Raw genomic sequence first — 22,857 nt, 5'->3', positions numbered from 1 at the left:
AAAGTTTTAGTTTAGAGTCTTAGCTTAGAGTTATAGTTATAGTTATAGTTTTAGTTTAGTTTTAGTTTAGAGTTATAGTTTAGTTAAGAGTTTTAGTTTAGAGTTTAGAGTTTTAGTTTAGCGTCTTAACTTAGAGTTTTAGTTAGAAAAATTGTTTAGTTTAATTTTAGTTAAGAGTTTTAGTTTAGAGTCTTACCTTAGAGTTTTAGTCAGAGTTATAGTTTTAGTTTAGTTTTAGTTAAGAGTTTTAATTTAGACTTGTAGTTTAGTTTTAGTGTAGAGTTTTAGTTTAGTTTTGGTTAAGAGTCTTAGTTTAAAGTTTTAGTTAAGAGTTTTTGTTTAGTTTTAATTAGGAGTTTTAGTTTAGAGTTATAGTTTAGTTAAGATTTTTAGTTTAGCGTAAAGAGCTAGGTATTGAATAAATTTTTTATTTGAAATGCTAGACTTGGAATATTTTAATTGCGGTGTATATAAAAAAATGTTATGTTTCTCCACGTTCAAGTTAGGTGAGGTTTATATGAGCGGACAAGAAAACCTCACCTAACTTAAACGTAGAGAAACATAACTTTTTTGTATATGAAACGTAATAAAAATATTCTGAGTCTAGCATTTAAAAGAAAAAATGTATTTAATACCTAGTTCTTTCCGTTAAACTAAAACTCTTAACTAAACTATAACTCTAAACTAAAACTTCTAAGTAAAACTAAACTAAAACGTTTAGCTAAAACTAAATTACAAGTCCAAAAACACTTAACTAAAATAAAATATAACTATAACTCTAAGGGCTGAGAGTCTAACTTGAAACTCTAGACTCTGAACTACAACAAAACTAAACTATAGCTCTAACTAAAAGTGTAAGCTAATATTAAACTAAAACTCTAAACTAAAATTCATGTCTAAAACTAAACAAGAACCCTAAACCAAAACTCTTAACTAAAACTAAACTAAACTACAACTCTAAACTAAAACTCTTAACTAAAACTAAACATCAACTCTTAACTAAAACTAAACTATAACTCCTAACTAAAACTAAACTATAAGTCTAAACTAAAACTCTTAACTAAAACTAAAGTAAACTATAACTCTAACTAAAACTCTAAGCTAACACTCTGAATTAAAACACTAGACTCTAAACTAAAACTAATCTAAACAATAACTCTAGCTAAAACTCTAATCTAAAACTAAACTATAACTTTAAGTAAAACTCTAAGCTAAGACTCTAAACTAAAACTCTGAATCAAAACTAAACTAAACTATAACTCTAACTAAAACTCTAAGCTAAGACTCAAAACTAAAACTTCAATATCTAAACTATAACTATTAACTAAAACTAAACTAAAACTGTAACTATAACTAAGACTCTAAAGTAAAACTATAAACTCTAAACTAAAACTCTTAAGTAAAACTAAACTATAGATCTAAACTTAAGCTACTAACTAAAACTAAACTAAACTATAACTCTAACAAAAACTCTAAGCTAAGACCCTAAACTAAAACTCTAAATTCTCAACTAAAACTAAACTATAAATAGAACGTAAACTTAAGCTAAGACTATACTAAAACTCTAAAGTCTAACTAAAACTCTAAGCTAAGACTCTAAACTCTAAACAAAAAACTCTTAACTAAAACTCTAAGCTAAGACTCTAAACTAAAACTCTAAACTCTAAACTAAAACTCTTAACTAAAACTCTAAACTCTAAACTATAATTCTAAACTAAAACTCTTAACAAAAATTAAACTATAACTCTTACTAAAACTCTAAATTAAAACTCTAAAGTCTAAACTAAAACTCTTAACTAAAATTAAACTACACTATAACTCTAACTAAAACTCAGATCTAAGATTCTAAGCTAAAATTCTAAACTAAAACTAAACTACAACTCTAAACTAAAATTCTTTACTAAAGCTAAACTAGAGATCTAAACTAAAACTCTTAACTAAAACTAAACTATAACTCCAGCAAAAACTCTAAGCTAAGACTCTAAACTAAAACTCTAAATTCTCAACTAAAACTAAACTAAACCATAAATAGAACTAAAACTCTAAGCTAAGACTCTTAACTAAAACTAAACTAAACTATAACTCTAACTAAAACTCTAAGCTAAAACTCTAAACTTAAACTCTTAACTACTATAACTCTAACTAAAACTGTAAGCTAATACCAAACTGAAATTCTAAACTACAACTCCTAACTAAAACTAAACTATAACTCTAAAGTCTAAACTAAAACTCTTAATTAAATTAAACTAAACTATAACTCTAACTAAAATTCTAAGCGAAGACTCTAAAGTAAAGCTATAAACTCTAAACTAAAACTGTTAACCACTATAACTCTAACTAAAACTGTAATGTAATACCAAAATGAAACTCTAAACTAAAACGATTAACTAAAACTAAACAATAACTCTGAACTAAAACTTTTAACAAAATAAAACCAAACTATTACTCTATCTAAAACTCTAAGCTAAAACTCTGAAGTCTAAACTAAAACTGTTAACTAAAATTAAACTAAACTATAACTCTAACTAAAACTCTAAGCTAAAACTCTAAACTCTAAACTAAAACTCTTAACTAAAACTAAACTATAACTCTGAACTAAAACTCTTTACTAAAACGAAACTACAACTCTAAACTAAAACTCTTAACTAATACTAAACTAAAAGTGCAACTAAAAACTCTAAGCTAAGACTAGACTAAAATTCTAAACTAAAACGTTTAGCTAAAACTGAACTACAAGTCCAATAACACTTAACTAAAACTAAAATAAATATAACTCTAACTAAAACTCTAAGTGCTGAGAGTCTAACTTGAAACTCTAGACTCTGAACTACAACTAAACTATAACTCTAACTAAAACTGTAAGCTAATATCAAACTAAAACTCTAAACTAGGGAGGGGGGCTCTTTGGGGGACCTGGGGGGATGGCGCCCTTCGGGAGGCCCGGGTGTAAGGGGGTCCCGGGGGGGACGGCCCTTTTGGGGGGCCGAGGGGATGGGGTCTTTGGGGTTGCGGTAGGGGACCTCACAACACTGTTCAAATGAAACTTGTGTATTATAACGACCACAGAGTTTCACCCCAAATCATCTTCTAAAACGTATCAGACTATTTTGACTAAATCATCTTCTAAAATTTCTCAAACTGTTTGGACCAAATAATCTCCTAAAAGTAATTGTGCGTGTTTCTTTGTTTTGACATCCCTGCATTGTCACACTTGAAATTTATAAGAAACCATTTCCCGCGTTAAAAATATTCAATCTGTGTTGATCTCGAAGGTGTTCCTAGCTACACTATTAAGGTTTTGATAGAATATCAATTTATCTCTCAGACCTAAAGAATTTTAAATTACATATCACTTATACACTGCAAATTTAATGCTTCTTCTCTTCCCCTAAGTGAAGCCATATGCATTCCCATCTGTATCTGTTGCACTTAGAAACATCTTAAATCTATGTTATCCAAGAGATGAAATCAAGAATCAAGTTGCATTATTAAGACTTCGGAAGAATATTAATTCCTATATTATCGCTAAGCCTAAAGACCAGAGAAGCCATATTTAAAAATGGAATCCTCATGATAGAATTCCCCGTCAGATTATGTAAATCAATTTTGTTGGACCTTGAAAGAGGTGTCATTGACCCGTTAGTGGATCAATAATCCATGAATAAATTATATCCTGTCAGCGTTAGACTCGATTATAGATGGCAGCACGGTGTTCGTACCGGAGTTGATAGGGCTTCCCTACTTAAGTAATAACATATACGTAATAAAAAAAAACAAAAAAAAACAAGCGATACGGCTCAATAGTAATCGAAACTCTTAAAGACGGAATTTTGATGTCAATAAGTGTATCAAAAGAATGGGCTTATAATGTTAATTCTAAATAAATACATTTTATTAAGTTTAGTATTACTCATCAAAGGCTACGAGCCTGAGAAAATTCACCTGATTTTTAAAGAGGTGGGAAATATCCCCTACAAGTAAAAGAGTTTTAATGAAAATCACACCGTCAGATTCAGCGTATCAGAAAACCCTATTACATAGGTTTTAAGCTCATATCTGCATAAATCTGCAACTTTGTATTTTTTGCCAGAAGAAAAATATACGAATATAGAAGTTCGTTACGTAAGTTAATTTGTAAATTACGTCAGAACCAAATTTAGAGACAGCCATTTAGCAAAAGAAAAGTAAAATTTGTATGCAAATTTTGTTTACTTATTCAATGACGGTGAGCCAAAATCAAAGCTGCATTAACTAAAAAACGATCATAAATTAAATAAAAAAACAAATTTTGTTTAACTCAAAGTAAGGAGCGACATTAAAACTCAAAACAAACAGAAATTATTCCGTATATGAAAGGGGCTATCCCCTCCTCAACGCCTCGCTCTTTACGCTGAAGTTTGACTTTCTCACAATTCTTATTTTTTTTAAACAATGAAAAACTAGCGTAAAGAGCGAGGCGTTGAGGAGGGGACAGCCCCGTTCATGTTCGGAATAATTTCTGTTCGTTTTAAGTTTTAATGTCGCTCCTTACTTTCAGTTTAAAAAACTCGTTTTTTTATTTAATGCTAAGTAAGATGGTATGTTAACAATACTTAGATTGCATGACTCCCGTCTAAACGGTAGGTATTAATATCATAAAATAAAGATTGTTGTTGGTGGGATGGGGGAAACAAGGAAAACAGATATTTACGAATTAGAAAGATAACAAAGCGGGTACATGTGGATGTGGCTCTAAAGGATTAAGACTCAAATTTTGTCAGACTCAGTAAATCCCCAATTAATCGAACATTGTTCTTGCCAATGGTTTTCCCGTTTGATAAAGTTACTAAAAAATTAATGTTTCTTATGGACTGTTAAAAGCTAGAAAAGCTATTGCTTAAAAGCCAGAAAACATTTGTGATCCTCAATTTTTTCGAAAACTATCTTAAATCAAACTCTACGATCGGGCCTGAGGTTTGACCATCTAATTGTCGATTTGGGTGTCGAACCGCTTAGGCAAGAGGCCTTTCTTGTGTTTGGCCGTTTTCTCTTTTTTTTTGTAGTAATATATATCTTTTTTAAACAGTAATAACAATTTTGGGCTTAGTGATATATACTGTTTTGATGATGAAGATTTTTACGTTCTAGACCTTTATGTCTGCATGGTTATCCAACTATGATCTCAGATGTCAACCAGTGGACACTTCTACAAGCCCCTTAGCTATGAGAGTAAGTTCAAGCCATTTTTAGTCATCTTGAGACCGCATTTGCACTGGTTTCATCTTTCCACTTACCGCTTGAACGAACTATCTGCTTTGTCAATTTTATGAGCTATGCTATAGAATGTTAGCCAGGACCACAGTTCATATAATTATCCAGTATGATCATTCTCTATCTCACCCATTATAAAAACCCGGACCGGGGGGCGAGTGCTCCGGAGAACGTTTTTGCAGATATAAACATAAGCGAAGTCAGATTAGCGGGAATGCGGGTTAGTCTGTTTCCGATTGTTTCCAACAAAGTGCATGGAAACAATCGCAAACAGACTAACCTGCATTCCCGCTAATGCAGAAATAAGTGGGAGGAGCTTTTTGTTCGCACCGAGAACGAAGACCAGAAATGATCTGCGATAAGCTTACTGGATAATTATATGAACTGTGGCCAGGACTTATCCTTGAATCACCCTATCGTCACGCTTCGGAATAAAATAAAAATTTCGCACGGCACCAGTAATGTATCCCGTGCATAAGATGATGAGATGAACTATGTTCAACTTTCAAGTATAACTCATAGGGAACATTAAGGGCAGTTTTTTTTTTTTTTTTTTTTTTTTGGAAAGATAGAAACTTGACATAACAGGTTTTCTGTCTGTATGACCAATCAGAAAAAAGATTCAAACATGATTTTCTACATAAAAAAAACTTACGTAGCGTCGATGTAGGCTTTTCAAACCAAGTTCTCGCTGTTTCAATTTTGTGCTTCTGGGGTTTAATTTTTGCTTGTAATCAGCAAAGGAAACGTATTGTTCCCAAATATTTTTTTCTTTATCAAGTGTGGCTATTTTGTCGTTCGGGTATTGTACAGACTAAGTTCTACTGTTTATTAGGCCGTTTATTGCAAATTGAAATACTTAAATCTTCCTCTCAGTAAAAACCTGCATTCCCATCTACTAATTACTTTTTCAGCCAATGAAAACCAGAAGGATAAGTTCAACCAGTGAGAAAATCCTCATTGAAACTTATGCCACGGGCTCTCGGGGCGTCAATGAAGTTGATAAAGTTGTCCATAAAGTTGAATAACCGTTTTCCTCATTTGTCTTTGTCTGCTTTATGAAACTTAGATAGAAGTTAGACTATTTTTAACTTATCCAAGAAAGAGCATTTAATTTTTTTTTTTTTTTTTTTTTTTTAACTTTTCTTTCTGATAAAACTAACCAAGATGGACTTCAGAGACGTAAGTAGATCTTAGACTGAATTAAATAAAAAAATATTCAAATGAAAGTAAGGAGCAACATTAAAGATTGAAACAAGCAGAAACTATTCCCTTCCTAAGCTCTTTACGTTTAAGTCTAAAAATTCTTTTTTAATACTTCTTGTTCAGATTCAACGGCCCCTGTGTTTCAGGAGACATGCTTAAAGAATTAGGGAAGGAGTCAAACTTAGCGTCAAGAGTGAGGGATGAGGTAGGGAACCCCTCCCTCTTATATACGGGATGATTTTAGTTCATTTTAAAGTTTTGTGTTACTCCTTACTTCCAGCTGAAAAAAAATATCTCAAAATTTTGGTCGCATGTCATGGGGAAAAGAAGGGTATGGAATGGAGGCTGGTTGCTCTCCAATCTTTCCGGCACAGTTTATATAATTCGCAGTATGATATTTCCCTATCTCACCCATTATAAAAATCCGGACCGTGTTGCGAGTGCTCCAGATAACGTATAAAAATAAGCGACAGTAGATCTTTTCACGGGTAGACAAGTCAGATCTCTCTTGAACGCGAAACTTGGTTTCAACGTTGGAACACTAATTTTGAAGAAACTAATTTTAAATTAATTTATTCCAATACATACATGAAAGTCGGTAATTAGTAGTGCAATGTTATTATTAGATGTTTTTAGGAATTAAAAATAGGTTTCGAAGTCTCAAGTTGGTTTCAAAGGCATTTTGATATATATATATATATATATATATATATATATATATATATATATATATATATATATATATATATATATATATATAGATATATATAAAATTAGTTCAGATGTTTATAGGAATTACAAGTAGGTTTCGAAGTCTCGAGTTGGTTTTAAAGGCATTTTGAGAAAGTTTCTACCAAAATACGTGTTCCAGGGTAATATATATATATATATATATACATATATATATATATATATATATATATATATATATATATATATATATATATATATATATATATATATATATATATATATATATATATATATATATATATATATATATATATATATATATATATATATATATATATATATATATATATATATATATATATATATATATATATATATATATATATATATATATATATATATATATATATATATATATATACTACGAAAACTTTACGAAAAAGAATTTTTTTTTAAAGAAAAGTAAAGGCCATATTAAACTTAAGATCAGTAGAAATTGAAGCCTACAATGACTCAAACTCAAAACTACCAGAAATTATTATTAAAGAATAAAAAAAGAAAGGAGAATATTTGGTATGGCTGTAACACTGCATATATATTTATATAAATGTATATATAGTGGGCTGTAATAATGCAAAAAGGTAAATATAACATTGGTTTAAGAATGGAAAGAAAGACAAAGAATGAATTTACAACGATAATCAAGTTAAAAATAAGTTTTTTTTTTAACAATGCCATAAAGCGATGACATTTGATTATGATATTTGGTGCTTCGCATTGATATTTCAGTTTTAAAAGTTTTATGAATTTTTTCTCAAATGGAAATTACGTGGTGGGCATGAATGTAGACTTGCAGCTAAATTAAATATAGTCACTTCCACTTTTCACATATGTTTTTTTATATTGGTTTGATTTTTATTGTCTGTAGTACTGAGGAGCTCATTAAGGAGATAATCAAACACAAGTTTTAAAAAATTTTGCACCTTTGTTCAAAAAAAGAGATAATCAAATTTTTAAACTACTAAAACTAAAATGATTGCTTGCTAGTTTGCTTCCCTTTATAGGTATGTCATTCGATTTCCTGATCTTAAATCTTACTTCATAATATGCACGTGTATGTAAAAAAATCTTATAGACTGTTCAGGGAGGAAGTTCTTACAGCCAGTTCTCCAGTTCAGTTCTCTGCGGTCAAGCCAAATTTGATTGATTGTTCCTAGTTTCTAACAGGTATTTTTACAATATGTTAAGAAAATGGAGTCACAGTCTTACAGAAACGAAACGACTCATAGCGAAGGAGCTGTAAGGCTGGATAAATTTAGGCTTGACTGCTCGTAGTAGACCCCGAAGCCGCGCCGAAAAGTCGGCGGCGCGCCGCTGATTCTATCGGCGGCGGCGTCACTAATACGCCGCCGTTTTTTTTTTTTTTTTTTTTTTTTGGCTCTCTTTTTTGGTTATCGATATCGACCTCCGGGCTTCAACCGTCATCCCGGCTAATCTGTTTCTTAAAAATAAATGCTGTCATCTTGGGCTCGCCATGTATATCGGTTCATAGGAAGGAGAAGAAGAAATTTTTCTTGAAACAAAAATTCTACCTTCCACTTTAAAATTCTGTTCATTTTTCTTTCTGATTTTTCGGATGAAAAGAGGTAGGTATAGGAGCATTAGGCAATTCAGGATGTTGTCTTAGGCAGCGCAATCGAGCTGTCTCAGTAAAGAACAATGTTGGCACAATGTATAATTTATTTTTCTTAGTTTTTTCTCCATAATGGGGCAATTTGTATCGAAGGAGTTGTCGTAGAAACTTTAAAAAGGGTTCATTCGATTGGAAATTGGAATAACTACCGACCTCTTTAGTAGTTGAAAGTGATTAGAAGGCAGCTAACACCCCTACCACGCCCACCGTTTCCCCAAACACATCCAATCAAAATTTTAAGATAGCCATTTTGTTCAGAGTAACTGATTTCCAGAGAGAAAATATGTTTTTTGAGGAGGTTACTCCCCCACAACCCTTAGGGCAAGGGTTTTGTAGCTATGCCCTGGAGGTCTATAAGAACGATGTTGGCACAATGTATTGTTTATTATTTTTTCCTTTAGACCAGGGCACTTCATATCGAAGAAGTTGTCATAGAAACTTCGAAAAGGGCTCATTCAATTAGAGATTGGAGTGGCTTATGCCCTTTTTAATAGTCGAAAATTATTGGAAGATACGTAACACCCCTTCCATGCCCACCAATTGTCGAAACACAAACAGTCAAAATTTTGAGATGGCCATTTTGTTTAACGTAGTTCAAATTTCTGGAACTTAGGTCTTAGAGGATGACAACCACTCTCACAGCCCTTAAGGTAAGGGTTGTAATCTATGCCCTGGGGGCATATACGGTGTTTATAGAAAGCGTTGCCGTACAAACTCAAAAAGGGATCATTAGTTTGGAAATCGAAAAGCCTAGTGCCCTTTTTAATAATCGAAAGTGATTGGAAGGCTTGATATTTTTATAGTAGAGATTGATGTGGGTATAATGTATCACATTTTTGTTGTTGTTGTTGTTGTTTAGACCAGGGCACTTCGTATCGAAGGAGTTGTCGTAGGAACTTCGAAAAGGGCTCATTCCATTGAAAATAGAAAGAGCTACTGCCCATTTTAATAGTCAAAAGTTATTGGAGGGAAACTAATCCCCCTCCTACCCCGACCCTCCCATTTGCCTTTATGTTTAAAAAGTAAATGTTGCCTTAAGATTAAATCAAAATGCACTGTGTTTATGCTAATTCCCAATAAGGCATCTCAGCAGTATCCCAAGAATGACTTAGCGCATTATGTTCAAACTTTCAGGTCTTCTTCTGATCTTAAAATTTGACCAAATCAAAAGAGCGTAAGTGCATTCAAGCTATCAAAGAACATAAAAATTTTTTCTGGTAAATTGTATCAATCTTCCTATTTCAACTCAACAAGAGGAGGTATGAAACCTAATTAAACTCTACTTTTTGTGTCCAGATTCTTAAAAGGATATAGCTTGTTAAATTTTTCTGAAAATTGTTTTCCAACATACAAATAGCAGGCCAAACTATCTTCTTATCTTATCTTAAAGCTCTTGCTCGGCAGCGTCGCCAGCGTAGAGGGAACCAGTCGTCAGCGCCGTCAGTCTTCTCCAGAGTGGTCGGTTCAGGGCGAGGGTTGTCACTTCAGCTGGGTTGATGTTACTGGAGGCGAGCCGATCACGGATGAAGTCCACCCATCTGGTGCGTGGTCTTCCCCTAGGACACCTCCAGCCGTTTGCAGCTGGGTCGAAATCGAAGTTGAGCCGGGCGGGTGTTTGGGCAGGCAGAGGGAGCAGATGACCGTACCAACGCAGCGAGCGAGACTCAAGCTGCTCAGACAGGGATGGGAGTTTGAAGGACCTGAGGATTTCTGAATTTCGTACCCTGTCGGGCCATCGGGAGCGTTCTATTTTTCGGAGGTGTTTCGTCTGGATGGCATCTACCTTCAGCGTCTGTGTCTGAGTCAGCGACCAAGTCTCAGCAGAATAGAGCATAATGCTGGCAACCGAAGCAGAGTATATTCGTGCTTTGGTGAGACGGCTGATCTGGGAAACGAAAAGATTTAAAGTATGATTTTCTTTTTCCCTGAAAAGACTATGTCAATATAAAACGAACAGAAATTAATTAAAAAAACTGTTTCCAAAAAATAAGTTTTTTCAAAGAAAAGTAAAGAGCTCCATTAAACCAAAAATGAGCAAATATAAAATAAAACAATCCGCCAAGCGTGAAAATACAATAAATCAGCATCGATAAATAAATGAAATCCAAAACGAGCAGAAATTACAGTAAATAGCCAAATGAAACTCAAAACGAGCAGAAATTAACATGAGTAGGGCTCAAAACCCCTGTGCCTTCCCAAGGCTAAAACACAATTTGCACTTTACTGAAAAACTACAAATGAATATGTATTGTCAGTTTAATATACATATACTGATATTTAGTAATCAAAATGTTAATATTATTTGATCTATTAAAGTTTTAAAAGTGAAAACATTTATGTTTTTTCAGTAAAGTGAAAATCATGTTCTGGCCATGGGAAGGCATAGGGTTTTGAGCCCAACTTATGTTAATTTCTGCTCGTTTTGAGTTTGACTCAGTTATTTATTGTTATTTTTGTTCGTTTTGGGTTTCATTTATCTATCGATGCTGATTTGCGGTAGTTTCCCACTTGGTAGATTATCTAGAGCTAGTATAGAAACATATCTATAGAAATGAATTACATTTTTTTTTTTTTTGCACAGTTAGCAGAGCACACTGAAGTTGAAGTAACCTTAAACTGTGACTTGAAACGTTATAACTTGACCACTTCTTTCACAAAAGATTCGGAGGGTTATTCCGTGTTGATAAGAAAAGAGGGTAAAGGTGCAGTTTAGTTCCTCCTGTAGTGTAGGGCACAGGAGCCCTATGGTGAAGGTGCAGGTTTGTTCTCCCATATAAAACAACTTAGTCGAGCAGATACAAAGCAGAAGCCCATTTGCAGAATTCTGTGGGACCAATAGGTCAAGTACTAGTATCAGATCCCGCAAGCGGCAGTTAATGCTCGTCAAGTTCTGGCTGCACCTGCCACATGTGCCCCAGCTAAAGGGCTTTTTAGCGCGACAGGACTGATAGAGACTGTAAAAAGATTTATGGCTCCAGGCGGAGTGAACAAACTCACTTTTGTTACATCAATTGTAACTGAAGTGATGTAACCGCTGATTTAAAATTATTGGTGTTGTTAAGCCATGGTATATGACTTGTATACAGTGTTTTTTCGATGTTGCTATTTGTTTTTTGTTTTTTTTCACTTCCTTTTCGTATCTATTTGATGAACAGGAGATGTTTGAACTTCAAACTTTGAAAGTTATACACACATTAGCCCAAATCATTAACAAGAAGAAAATGACTAAACACGGGATTTTATAGGAACAATGCGATGTTAAACATAAACACAACATAGGTTTTCTGGGTCTAGTGGCTAAAAATGAGAATTCTACTTGGTCTGATCGACGGTGAACATAAACCCTTTCCGCACGGCCCAACAAATTCCTATTTTGTCATATTGTTCTTGTATATTTTTAGCCAACCATTTAAAAATCCTTACTAAAATCGAGGTTGAACGTGCTTGGTGAAGTGGAATTTTTATTATTATTTTTAATCAGAAAAATCGGCGCGCCATGGCGCGCCGCCAGTCTAAAAATCGGCGGCGTGCCGCCAAAAAAATTTTGGCGAGCCTTGCGCCGCGCCACCGCCGATACTGAATCACACATTCGCCACCGTCATTTCGGTGTGGCGCGGCTTCGGGGGCTAGCTCGTAGGCCTTTTCTGCCGTAAAAGAATAAATTTCGTCAGAAACTTCACTATCACCTTGAATAAGCTTTGAAGCACACATAGGACAATTGTGCCAAGTGAGCAGCTTCTTAACAGAAAAACCAACGATATATGTAAACGTGTAATTTTCTAGGCTGTCAGATACTTCATTGAAGCCTTCATTCTCTTCTTCCAACAGAAGCTTATTGCTTTGGTGAGCCGTGGTAAGCCCAGTCAGCTTCACCTGTGGTATGTCACTTTTTTTCTGTGAAAGGAAGTCGACCAAAATATTTCCCTGGTCAGGAATTGGCTCACAGTTGCCTGTTTTTTGGCAGCTACTAACCAACAACTTGCATGTTGGCTGTCGATATAGATATGCAAACCTGTTGGATGTAGTTCTGTTGCAATACTCTCCACCTTACCTTATTTGTCCATAGAAATTTTCCAAGTTTTCTTGGGTGAGCCTTCGTGGAAATACAAATTTTACACCTCTACCAAGAAGATCATCAGTTATAGAGAAGACGAAGTTGATAGTGAGCATAGACCCTCTCAAACAGTGAATTATGTTGTCAGCAGGATTTCTTGTACTTCTATTTACAAATTTAAGCTTTGTTAAAAAGTCAACTGAGTTTCTTAAAAAGTGGTATGATTGTGATTTTTCCATTAGACCTCGTCGATGAGATCTTGGATCTAGGATATAATTTCCATTGAGACTGTCAAACAGTTTGTTAAAAAAGGCGCAAATCTGTGCAGCGTCTTTTGCCATTGAAGGAATTGCATGTTTCTTGGCATAAAATCTAAGCGCAAAGCTCACGGAATGGCTGAAAACCTGGGCTGCTAGTTTTACTTTCATTTTGTCAAAATTGGAAGGAAACACATGACGCGTGCTTAGGCGCGGGGCAGCCCTGCTTCTATATCGGGAATCGATTTTAAAAAGATTGATTATGTCGACCCAAGACGCTTGGCCATCTTAAACAAAATGTCATTTTTCAGTAAATTGTTTCTGACACTTTTCAATAAGTGGGGCGGATCATAAATATAATACACTTTTTCTCCACTGAAGTCAAAAAATGGTTTTTCTCGCTGACTCCAAGATTCTTTACAAGTCCTCTGAAATTCCCCCTCCCCTGATCAGAGATCAAAGCCTTGACTTGTAATCCTATTTTTTTTACGCCTCTGCATTACTCATTTTTTAACCATAGTCAGCAGCTGGCTACCTTTCGGCCCTTTCTCGGTAAGAAAGTTACCTACTTGCTGCTTCCATTTATCTGTAATACCTCGGAGCATGAAAAGAGCTGCAAATTTTACCAGCTTTCGATCACTATCAAGTCCGGTAACTACATCCTTAAACCGATCGCAATTAATCCAGCTTTCTGTGATATTACATCCACAACTAATGTGCAAAATGTATCCGCTTGTTTCTCTAGTTTAGCTTCAAACAATTGAAATGTGTCGTCCTGAATGCCATCTCACACTTCAAGCATTCGGAAGTACCTGCTAATATTATTAAGTAGCGGCAACTCAAAAATACCAGCTTTCTTGATAGTTACATAAGAAGAGGGGACGTGAAGTAGAGCCACAGAATCATTTTTTCTCAGCTTCTGTGTATGGTAGATGTTTTTTTCCTCTCCGAATTTCAGACTGGATCATCCTTACTGTACGACTACTAAGATGGCTGTTTACTACATCAAGAATCCTTTTTTTTTGCTAGTTTCAGAAAGCTCTTTCAGTTTTGCTTTCATTACACAATTTCTAGCACGGCATCGCGATATCATTTTTTCTTGGTTTTTGATGATCTGTCTAAACCTCTTTTTACGAGGAGTATATCTGACTTGACTTTGTATCATTTTTATTTTCGAGCTTGGAAACTGCTCCTTGCCCTCCATTTCTACCCTCTCCCCCATCCCTAATTTTCCACCTGTTGAGTTTTGAGGCAGCTCGTCAGACAACCTTTTGACTTTTTTAGGTAAGGGGGAGTTTAGTTCGTCACGGGGTCTTTTCTTTTTTGGCGTTGTCAAGACGGATTTTTCACGGATATCTTCATTTTCATATTGTGGGGACTCTACGTTTCCTAGGAGTTGCATCAAACTGGTTATATGAGGCAAGAGCGTTTCTCTGGCCATTACGAAAAAGCCTCTTTCTTTCCGGTCTAGCAAGGCCATCACTGATTTCGTGAGCTCTACCCAGTCCTGAAGAATGGCGTGTCCGGTTTGGTCCTTCGGGGAAACTTCTGGATTCAAATTACGAGTTGCGACAAAGGAACAGCTAGAAAGCATGGGCAAATATCTATTTTGCTTTGAAGAATCAGTTATCTCTGAAAAATGGGACACATTTTATTCTTCGTCAATGGTTTCTAAAGCAGAGACAAAGGTGAAATTAACTTTATTCAGCTTGTGACTTTTCGGAATTACAACCATAGCATCACATAAGGTTGCTTTGACACCTTCTTTTATTGTCTTAGACTCCTTCCTCACAACACAGTCACTTGCAGAAAACAGCCTCTGGCCTTCGATAGTCTCCGGATTATTGGGTAAGAGCAGAGATGGTATAGCATTGAATTTAGCTTTCCGACGTCTGCTGTGAAGACCCTCTTCCTTACAAACAATGTCTGGTGGGCCAAAATGGCGGTTGCATACATTGGCATACTTCCTTATATAAGTAGTAAAATCAGGTTTTCTTAAAATATCGTCCTGGCCACATAATCTTAGCCATTCTTTTGACCTAGAAAATCAAACCTACAATATAGCCACTGAACTCTTTGAAATGTATAGCTAAAAATGTATTATTTCTTATAGTTCCCCGTTAGAAAAAAGTCTTAGTAATATTTTGGAAATTGTGCCGTAAAAGGTCTAAGATTATACAGACTCAGCAGTAAGAAATACATTTTATTTATTTTCTGGTAAACAAACTGGAAGAATATTCTATAATAGGAGCTTTTCTAGCACAAAGCCCCGTAAAATTTTGGATCTGCCACTAAAATGTGGGATGTCCTTCAATTTTCTGAAAATTCCCTAAGAATTTTACGAAAAACACTTCTTAACGGACGTTTGGTATTTTATTGGATAGGGGTATTGTGGCAACTTTTACCACAACAATCAATAATTAGAACCCAAAATTTGTATCAATCAGGACCCCTAATAGCTATCTAAATTCACAAATCGCCAATATTTCCAAACAGAAGTGCTTATTCCTTAAAGCTCAGGAAAGGTCTTCCCATTTTATCCCAACACATTGATTGTAAACGACATTAGCTCTTATCTTGGCTCTCAGCCAAAACAGGTAACTATACTTTTCAAGTATCACAGGAACTACAATCTGAGAAAATAAATATCACGACGTAAAAAAAATTGATAAACTATCCAGTTGCGGATCCAGAGGGGGGGGGCCGAGGGGTACCCCCCTAAAGTAGTGTAATTTACCTAATTAACGCAAGTTTGCATTAATTAAACTTCCTCCTAACGTAAGTTTATCGTGTCAACGTAATTTGCGCCCCCCCCCCCAAAAAAATCCTTGATCCGTCCCCGAAACCATCACATCTGTTCCACCAGTTATTAGAAAAAGAAAAATTTCCTTATTTTCACAAATTTCATCAACCCCCCCCCCCCTTTTTTATAAAATTCTACATAGGCCAATCAGTTGAGTCCACTGTATATAATAATAGATTGTCATAATTTGTATATAAATAAGTCGTACCTGTGAGATGGGACAGTTGCAAACCACTTGGCCGGCTCACCAAGTTTTCTTCTGCTTTCGCAATTACGAATAATGCACTTTCTAACCATTTCTCATTGATTGACGCAACACACTAATCCATAAGTGCACAAATAAGTGGCAGGAGCTTATTGTTCGCACCGAGAATGAAGAGCCAGAAATCATCTGCGGTAAACTTACTGCTAATTATATAAACTGTGCTTTCCGGTAACTTGAAAAGGGTACTCAAACTTTAAATGTCCGTTCGAATGAATACTCTTTCTTCTTCTTGGGCTATTGGTTCGGTACGATTGCCTCTGGAAAAAAAATTAACACGCATCCGTGATCTCTCTTCTGGCACAAAAATACTTGACTTTTTGGGGATGTTTCCTCTCTCTTTCGAAAATCAGGCAAATTTTCCCAGGCTCTTAGCTTTTGGCGAGTTCCATTAAAATTAATGAAATTCAAATATTTGGAATCAGCATAAAAACTCAATTCTTTTGCTGCATAAATTGTTATCAAAATTTTATTTTTTAGAGTTTCGGTTTATATTGGGTTGAGTGATCAAAGATTTTAGTTTGAGACAAATTTGCGAAAATGAAAAAAAGTTGCAAAATCATTTTCCATAACAAAGTGAATTTTTTTAACTGAGACAGTTCGCTACTTCACAATTGAATAGTCAGTTCAAAATATTTGCTTCGGAAAATTGTTGTAAAGTCGAAAAGTACTACGGTATGCGCTTTCTGGAAAATTTTATTTACACCATGGGAGCCCCCCTCATTATCATGACGAGCAAAATTAATTAAACATAGCTGCCATTCTCATCCTATAAAGGCATATAATATTTCACATTGTACAAGCTGTGTTCAACAAATGGAGTGCAGATGCTAGTGTAAAGGAATCTAAGACTGCAAAACTGTTTGCCTATTCATTCGTGCTATTTGCGAAAGACCTATATCAATTTTTTTTTCTTTTTCAACTACAGAGGAATGAATTCATTTGCTTGGCAGAATTGCGACCATTGGCAGAGTTCTGTCATTGGCAGAATGACAGAACTACTTCAACACTCGAATTATCTTATTCCTAATTGGAAAGCGATATCACTTGGAAATGATGAAAAACATACAGCAAAATAAATGACGAATTTGAAATCATAGAAGTTTTGGATATCCTAAGCCTATTATCAGCACCTTAACAAATTGGCGTACGTTAAGTGAAAGATTATTCTGTATTACTCTATTTTGCATTGCGTCCAGAAGAAAAAAATGAAAAAATATGTCATAAGAACTACATTGTTTTAGTCTTGACATTTTCTTGGCGATCTTGATAGTAATGGGGGCCCTATGGTTTTGACAAGTCAGATAGCCGCTACTCTTTTCTTCCTTAATGGTTTAAGATCACAAAGAAGTTTGACGGTGATTCCCTATAGACGCAGGTGTTATTAATTTTCTTCAAGATGCAGGTGATTGTTACATAATAGGGTGTGTATTGTCTTCAAGTTGTAGGTGTTTGCAACACAATAGGGTATGTTTTTTTCAAGATTTCTTTGGTTCTATGTTGAAAAACCTACGAGGACCAGGAAAAACCTTCAGGGGCCGCAAATTAAGAAGCAAATTTACGCGTTACGTAATAGCTTCTTTGATTGTTTAAAGACCTAGGGATGTAGGAGGAAAACCTTCAGGACCCGCCAAATCAAGATGCAAACATAGATGTTACATCATAGTTTTTCCTTTGATAGTTATGTTTAAAAACTTGCGAGGGCCAGGGAAAAACCCTCAGGAGTAGTAACCGTCCAATTACTTGAAAACCTAAACGCAAACCTACACCTGAGGCATAGATATGTGTGTAGGTTTTCAAGTAATTGGGTTACCAGTGTCATTTGCAAAGAGGTACCATTTCTATAGAAGCTATAGTAATTTGAAATATCATATGGAATTTGCTTGAAGGTATATACTTTGCGTACGCGCCCCGTACCAAACAGGTTGGATATAATCTGTTCTGGTTCAAGTTTTTTCTGACACAATTAACTGAATTTCTATTTAATGTTAAACAAGTTTTTTTTTTTTAAGTTAAATGCGTGTTGGAAAATCAGGTATATCTTTTTAGTTTTATTTACAATTCATATTAGTAAGAGAATTGAATTCAATGAGAATAGTTTTTATTTGCAAGGATATTAGTAGAGGAAAAAAATGAGGGATGAATTTATATTATTGGAGATTAATGATGGATCTGACAACAGTGATGTAATTACTTCTTTAGTTTACGAGATTTGCGATTTTTTTTGCGAAGAGGTATTAGCGTAAAGGTATTGCGATGGTTAAGAATGCCTCACGGGTAATTAAAGAATGGGGTGCTTACATCAGATACTTAATAGATATGACGCTTACAAGAGACATTGCTAGAAGGTATTCAATAGCTTAATTGAAAAGTAACGAAAGAATGACATTGTGACTTGACCTAGCTTTACCTCGCCGATGTGGTCTGTATAATACATAAGTAATGTTTGAAAAGTATGGTCAATTTAAACAGAACTGGCGGAAGTGTTTTGAGGGGGATGAGTTGCATGGGGGGTTGAGTTGCACGAGGGTTCAGTTAAAGGGGCTACAGTTACACGCGGGTTTCGGTTATACAGGGGTTCAGTTACAAGGGGGGGGGGTTCAGTTGCACGGGGGTTGAGTTAAATGAGGATTGAGTTCCACAAGAGTAATAGTTTTCTTTACAATTCATGTTAGTAAGAGAATTGAATTCAAAGAGAATAGTTTTATTTGCAAGGATATTAGTAGAGGAAAAAAATGAGTGGTGCATTTACATTATTGGAGATTAATGATGGAGCTAACAACAGTGATGTAATTACTTCTTTAGTTTACGAGATTTACGAATTTTTTGCGAAGAGGTATTAGCGTAAAGGTATTGCGATGGTTAAGAATGCCTCACGGGATAATTAAAGAATGGGGTGCTTACATCAGATACTTAATAGATTTTACGCTTACAAGACACATTGCTAGAAGGTATTCAATAGATTAATTGAAAAGTAACGATAGAATGACATTGTGACTTGACCTAGCTTTACCTCGCCGATGTGGTCTGTATAATACATAAGTAATGTTTGAAAAGTATTTTCAATCTAAAAAGAAAGGGCTGCCGGGTTTTGAGGGGGATGAGTCGCCTGGGGGGGTTGAGTTGCACGAGGGTTCAGTTCACGGGGCTCTCGTTGCCCGGGGGGGGCGGTAAGACAGGGGTTCAGTCGCCCGGGGCTGGAGTTAAATGAGGATTGAGTTCCACAAGAGTAATAGTTTTCTTTACAATTCATATTAGTAAGAGAATTGAATTCAACGAGAATAGTTTTTATTTGCAAGGATATTAGTAGAGGAAAAAAAAATGAGTGGTGCATTTACATTATTGGAGATTAATGATGGAGCTAACAACAGTGATGTAATTACTTATTTAGTTTACGATATTTGTGAAATTTTTTTGTGAAGAGGTATTAGCGTAAAGGTATTGCGATGGCTAAGAATGCCTCCCGGGTAATTAGCGTGTTTATTTTGGTGTTTTTTTCAGGGGTGACTATATCGACCCAGATGTCCTAGAATATTGAGAGAGGCCTCATTCAAATATAAATTAAAAGTTCTAGTGTCCTTTTTAAGTGAACTAAGGATTTGGACGGAAACTAAGCCCCCTCCTAGGATCATTTTTTCCCAAAGTCACCGGATTAAAATTTTGAAATTGCCATATTTATTCAAAAAATCTAATAACTATGTCTTTGAGGATGATTTAATCCCTCACATGCCTGGGAGGAGGACTGCAAGTTATGAGCTTTGTCCATTGTTTGCATATAGCATTGGTTATTGGGAAGTATACAGACGTGTTAAGTTTTTTTTTGTGGTCGATGGAGGGGTGGGGGGGGGGGAGGGAGTTAAGGGGGAGGATATATACAGGGAGGCATTTTTCATTGGGGGCGAGAAAATTTATATGTAGGTGGTGTCAGATTTCCCATCACTATTTAAAAACGATAAGAAACTAAATTTTAAACTAAAATTTAAACTAGAAACTAGTTTAAATAAATAAAACTTTCAGTTGAAAGTTTTTCGACTGAAAGTAAGGAGCAACTTTAAAACTTAAAAAGAACAGAAATTATTTCGTATATGAGGGGGTTCGCCCCTTCATCAATACCTCACTCTTTAGGCTAAAGTTTGTTTATTGCTTTCAAAAGAGCTATTTATTCTAATTAAGCGACTTTTTTGATTCAGGGGTCATTTTAAAGAATTGAAACAAAATTTGAACTTAGCGTGAAAGGGGAGGGGTTGAGGAGGAGGGAACCCCCCTAATATACTTAATAATTCTGGTTCATTTTAGGTTTTAGTGTTTCTCCTTACTTTTAGTTGAATTTATTTTTTGAATATTTCTAATGCACTATAACATAGAGCGCTACAAACATCAGAATCAACTTTAGTGGGACAATTTATCTTTAAAAGTGGGGTTTTTATTTCCTTAATAAATTTTTATTATTTTTTTTTTTTTAAGGAGGAAGTGGATTCATGCAATTAATCTCCCCCTGAGAAGTGACTAAGATGGAACGATACCATATCGATGCAAGCTGCCAAAATACACGGTGAAAATATCCCTTTACACATCGACAACGATTCGAGTGAAACAAGAAAACGGATAAGGACACTTGTAAAAACACAGAAAAAGGACAAATATAGCCTTCTGTATAATGGTAGAGATGTTAGACGCTTTAGTCAATTAAATCATGCAATGAAATACCCTGTGATATCGTTATACCCCGTGATATCGTTATGCTAAGCATTCCAAAACACGAAAATGCTTCAGCGACCAAAGAGATTTTTTTTTTTTTTTAATGTTTCTGTACATTGTGATTTAGAAATTAAAGGTTATTAAATGTTTCACATGTTCAAAACGGTTAATAGACGACTCGAATTTCAATTTATGCAATTTTAACAATACTATATTTTAAAAAGATTATAAATCTTCCATCAAATCATGAGTAGAAAATATACTTTCAGATCCAGCATGCCAGGGAACACACTTTCATATTCAGCATGTAGGAGAGCCCTAAATGTTCACCCCCTAAAAAGGTAAGTTAACCCTAAATGTTTATTTGTTAGTGAACTGTAATCTGTTTGAGTATGATAAAAGCTTGTGGAGTACTACATTACGTTATATAAACAGACTGGGATTCTATGATAGAGTGATTACACCACTTAATAATACTGGTCAGGAACTGAGAGATGTCCAGGAGGAAGTCAGTGGAATTTGCAGCTTTTTCGGAGTTGAAGCACTCTACGTAAAGGGCAATGTACCTGCAGATAAAGTTTTAATTCAAAAGTGTGACCATAGGATTCCACTTTTCAATCTAGAAGAGTTTAAGTGTCTTAAATTTGAGGGGTGTGATCACCCTCCTGAAGATTAGGTTACGTTCTTCGCACAGTGGATACCTAAGAACATACCTGATCGTGATAAATCCATAAGACACGTTAAAAACTATTCTATATCATGGGACCATCGTTTGTGGATGTTTAAGAGTGAACTCTAAGAACTATTTTTATGTAAACATTTTTTGTTGTTTTTTTTTCTTTCTCAAAAAAAAAAAATATTTTTAAAAAATATAAATTTTTAAAAATTATTTATTTTTTTCTTTTTTTAAATAAATTAAAATTTAAAAATATTCTTAAAGTTATAACAATTGAGGTTTGTGATTGGTCAGAGACACGATGTGACTTCCCCACCGGTACTCTATGACCGGTTATTGACACTACCTAATCTATTGCGTTTATTAAATCAGTATTTTGTACGCAGTGGAACGATAAACACATTGGTTATATCTTTTAAAAAAAAAGTGTAGATGGATCATTTCAATAAAGTGTGTTTACATAACAAGGTTATTGTAGCATTGAATGCTGACAAAGAGAATTATTTAAACTTTGAAACAAGTACAGGTGGTAGCACTATTGGAAATGTATGCATGCATTGTCATGACAGTAAGGAATTAAATTTCTTTGGAATACCGAAAAAATTCCACTCTTATGTTGGTGGTTATGCGAGATTGAGATCTCCAGAGATGATTGCACTCAAAGAGAATGCCAACATAAAAATAATCATGGATGATAGAGGACAACTCCTTGTTAGTGTTGCAACTTACACATTACCTACTGATACATCCAATCGTCACCTTTTGGGTATTAGCATTCAATGGAAGATCAATAAAAGAAAGGCCTACTCTTCTACTAATATCGTAAACCATATCTTTTCCACGTGCCGAAACTTTTACCTGTGTAAAAATAATGTGATAATAGACTGTGAAATTGCTAGAAAAATAAAAAGGGCATTGTCAGAAAATATCACGATGGAATATAAAGATGAATCGATGAAAAACAAACCACCAGCAAACGTTACTGCCATTGATCAAACAGTCATTGATCCAAATAATACCAAAGACTAAAAGCATATTGAGCCTGTTGATGAGACACCAGTAAAAATTGTGTTTGACTCATACGCAATACGGAAATTTCATTCAAGAAATTATGAAAAAATTGTAACTAAGTAGCAAATTCTTTCTTGAATTTACCTGTTGGACAAACAAAAAAGACATTTCGTTCAAGAAATTATGACAAAATTCTAAGTAAGTAACAAACTCTTTATTGTTTTCACGAGTTAGATGATTGTAACAATTGTAAC

At 34.7% G+C, this 22,857-nt stretch overlaps 1 protein-coding gene across 1 annotated transcript in view; it reads left to right on the top strand.

Moving 5' to 3' along the window:
• The window catches only part of LOC148946992 (very long chain fatty acid elongase 7-like), a 30,113-nt gene extending 23,835 nt beyond the window's left edge, over positions 1-6,278 (top strand). The window contains exons 3-4 of the mRNA XM_089096480.1: positions 5,128-5,208; positions 6,165-6,278. Coding sequence (XP_088952606.1) covers positions 5,128-5,208; positions 6,165-6,278 — 195 coding nt within the window. The remainder of the gene's footprint in view (positions 1-5,127; positions 5,209-6,164) is intronic.
• The last annotated feature ends 16,579 nt before the right edge of the window (positions 6,279-22,857 follow it).

Source organism: Artemia sp. Qi Xiang Cuo, chromosome 11 (genome assembly GCF_049724085.1).
Source record: "Artemia sp. Qi Xiang Cuo chromosome 11, ASM4972408v1, whole genome shotgun sequence".
Lineage (NCBI taxonomy): Eukaryota > Metazoa > Arthropoda > Branchiopoda > Anostraca > Artemiidae > Artemia > Artemia sp. Qi Xiang Cuo.
This window is presented reverse-complemented; position numbering and strand designations above follow the sequence as displayed.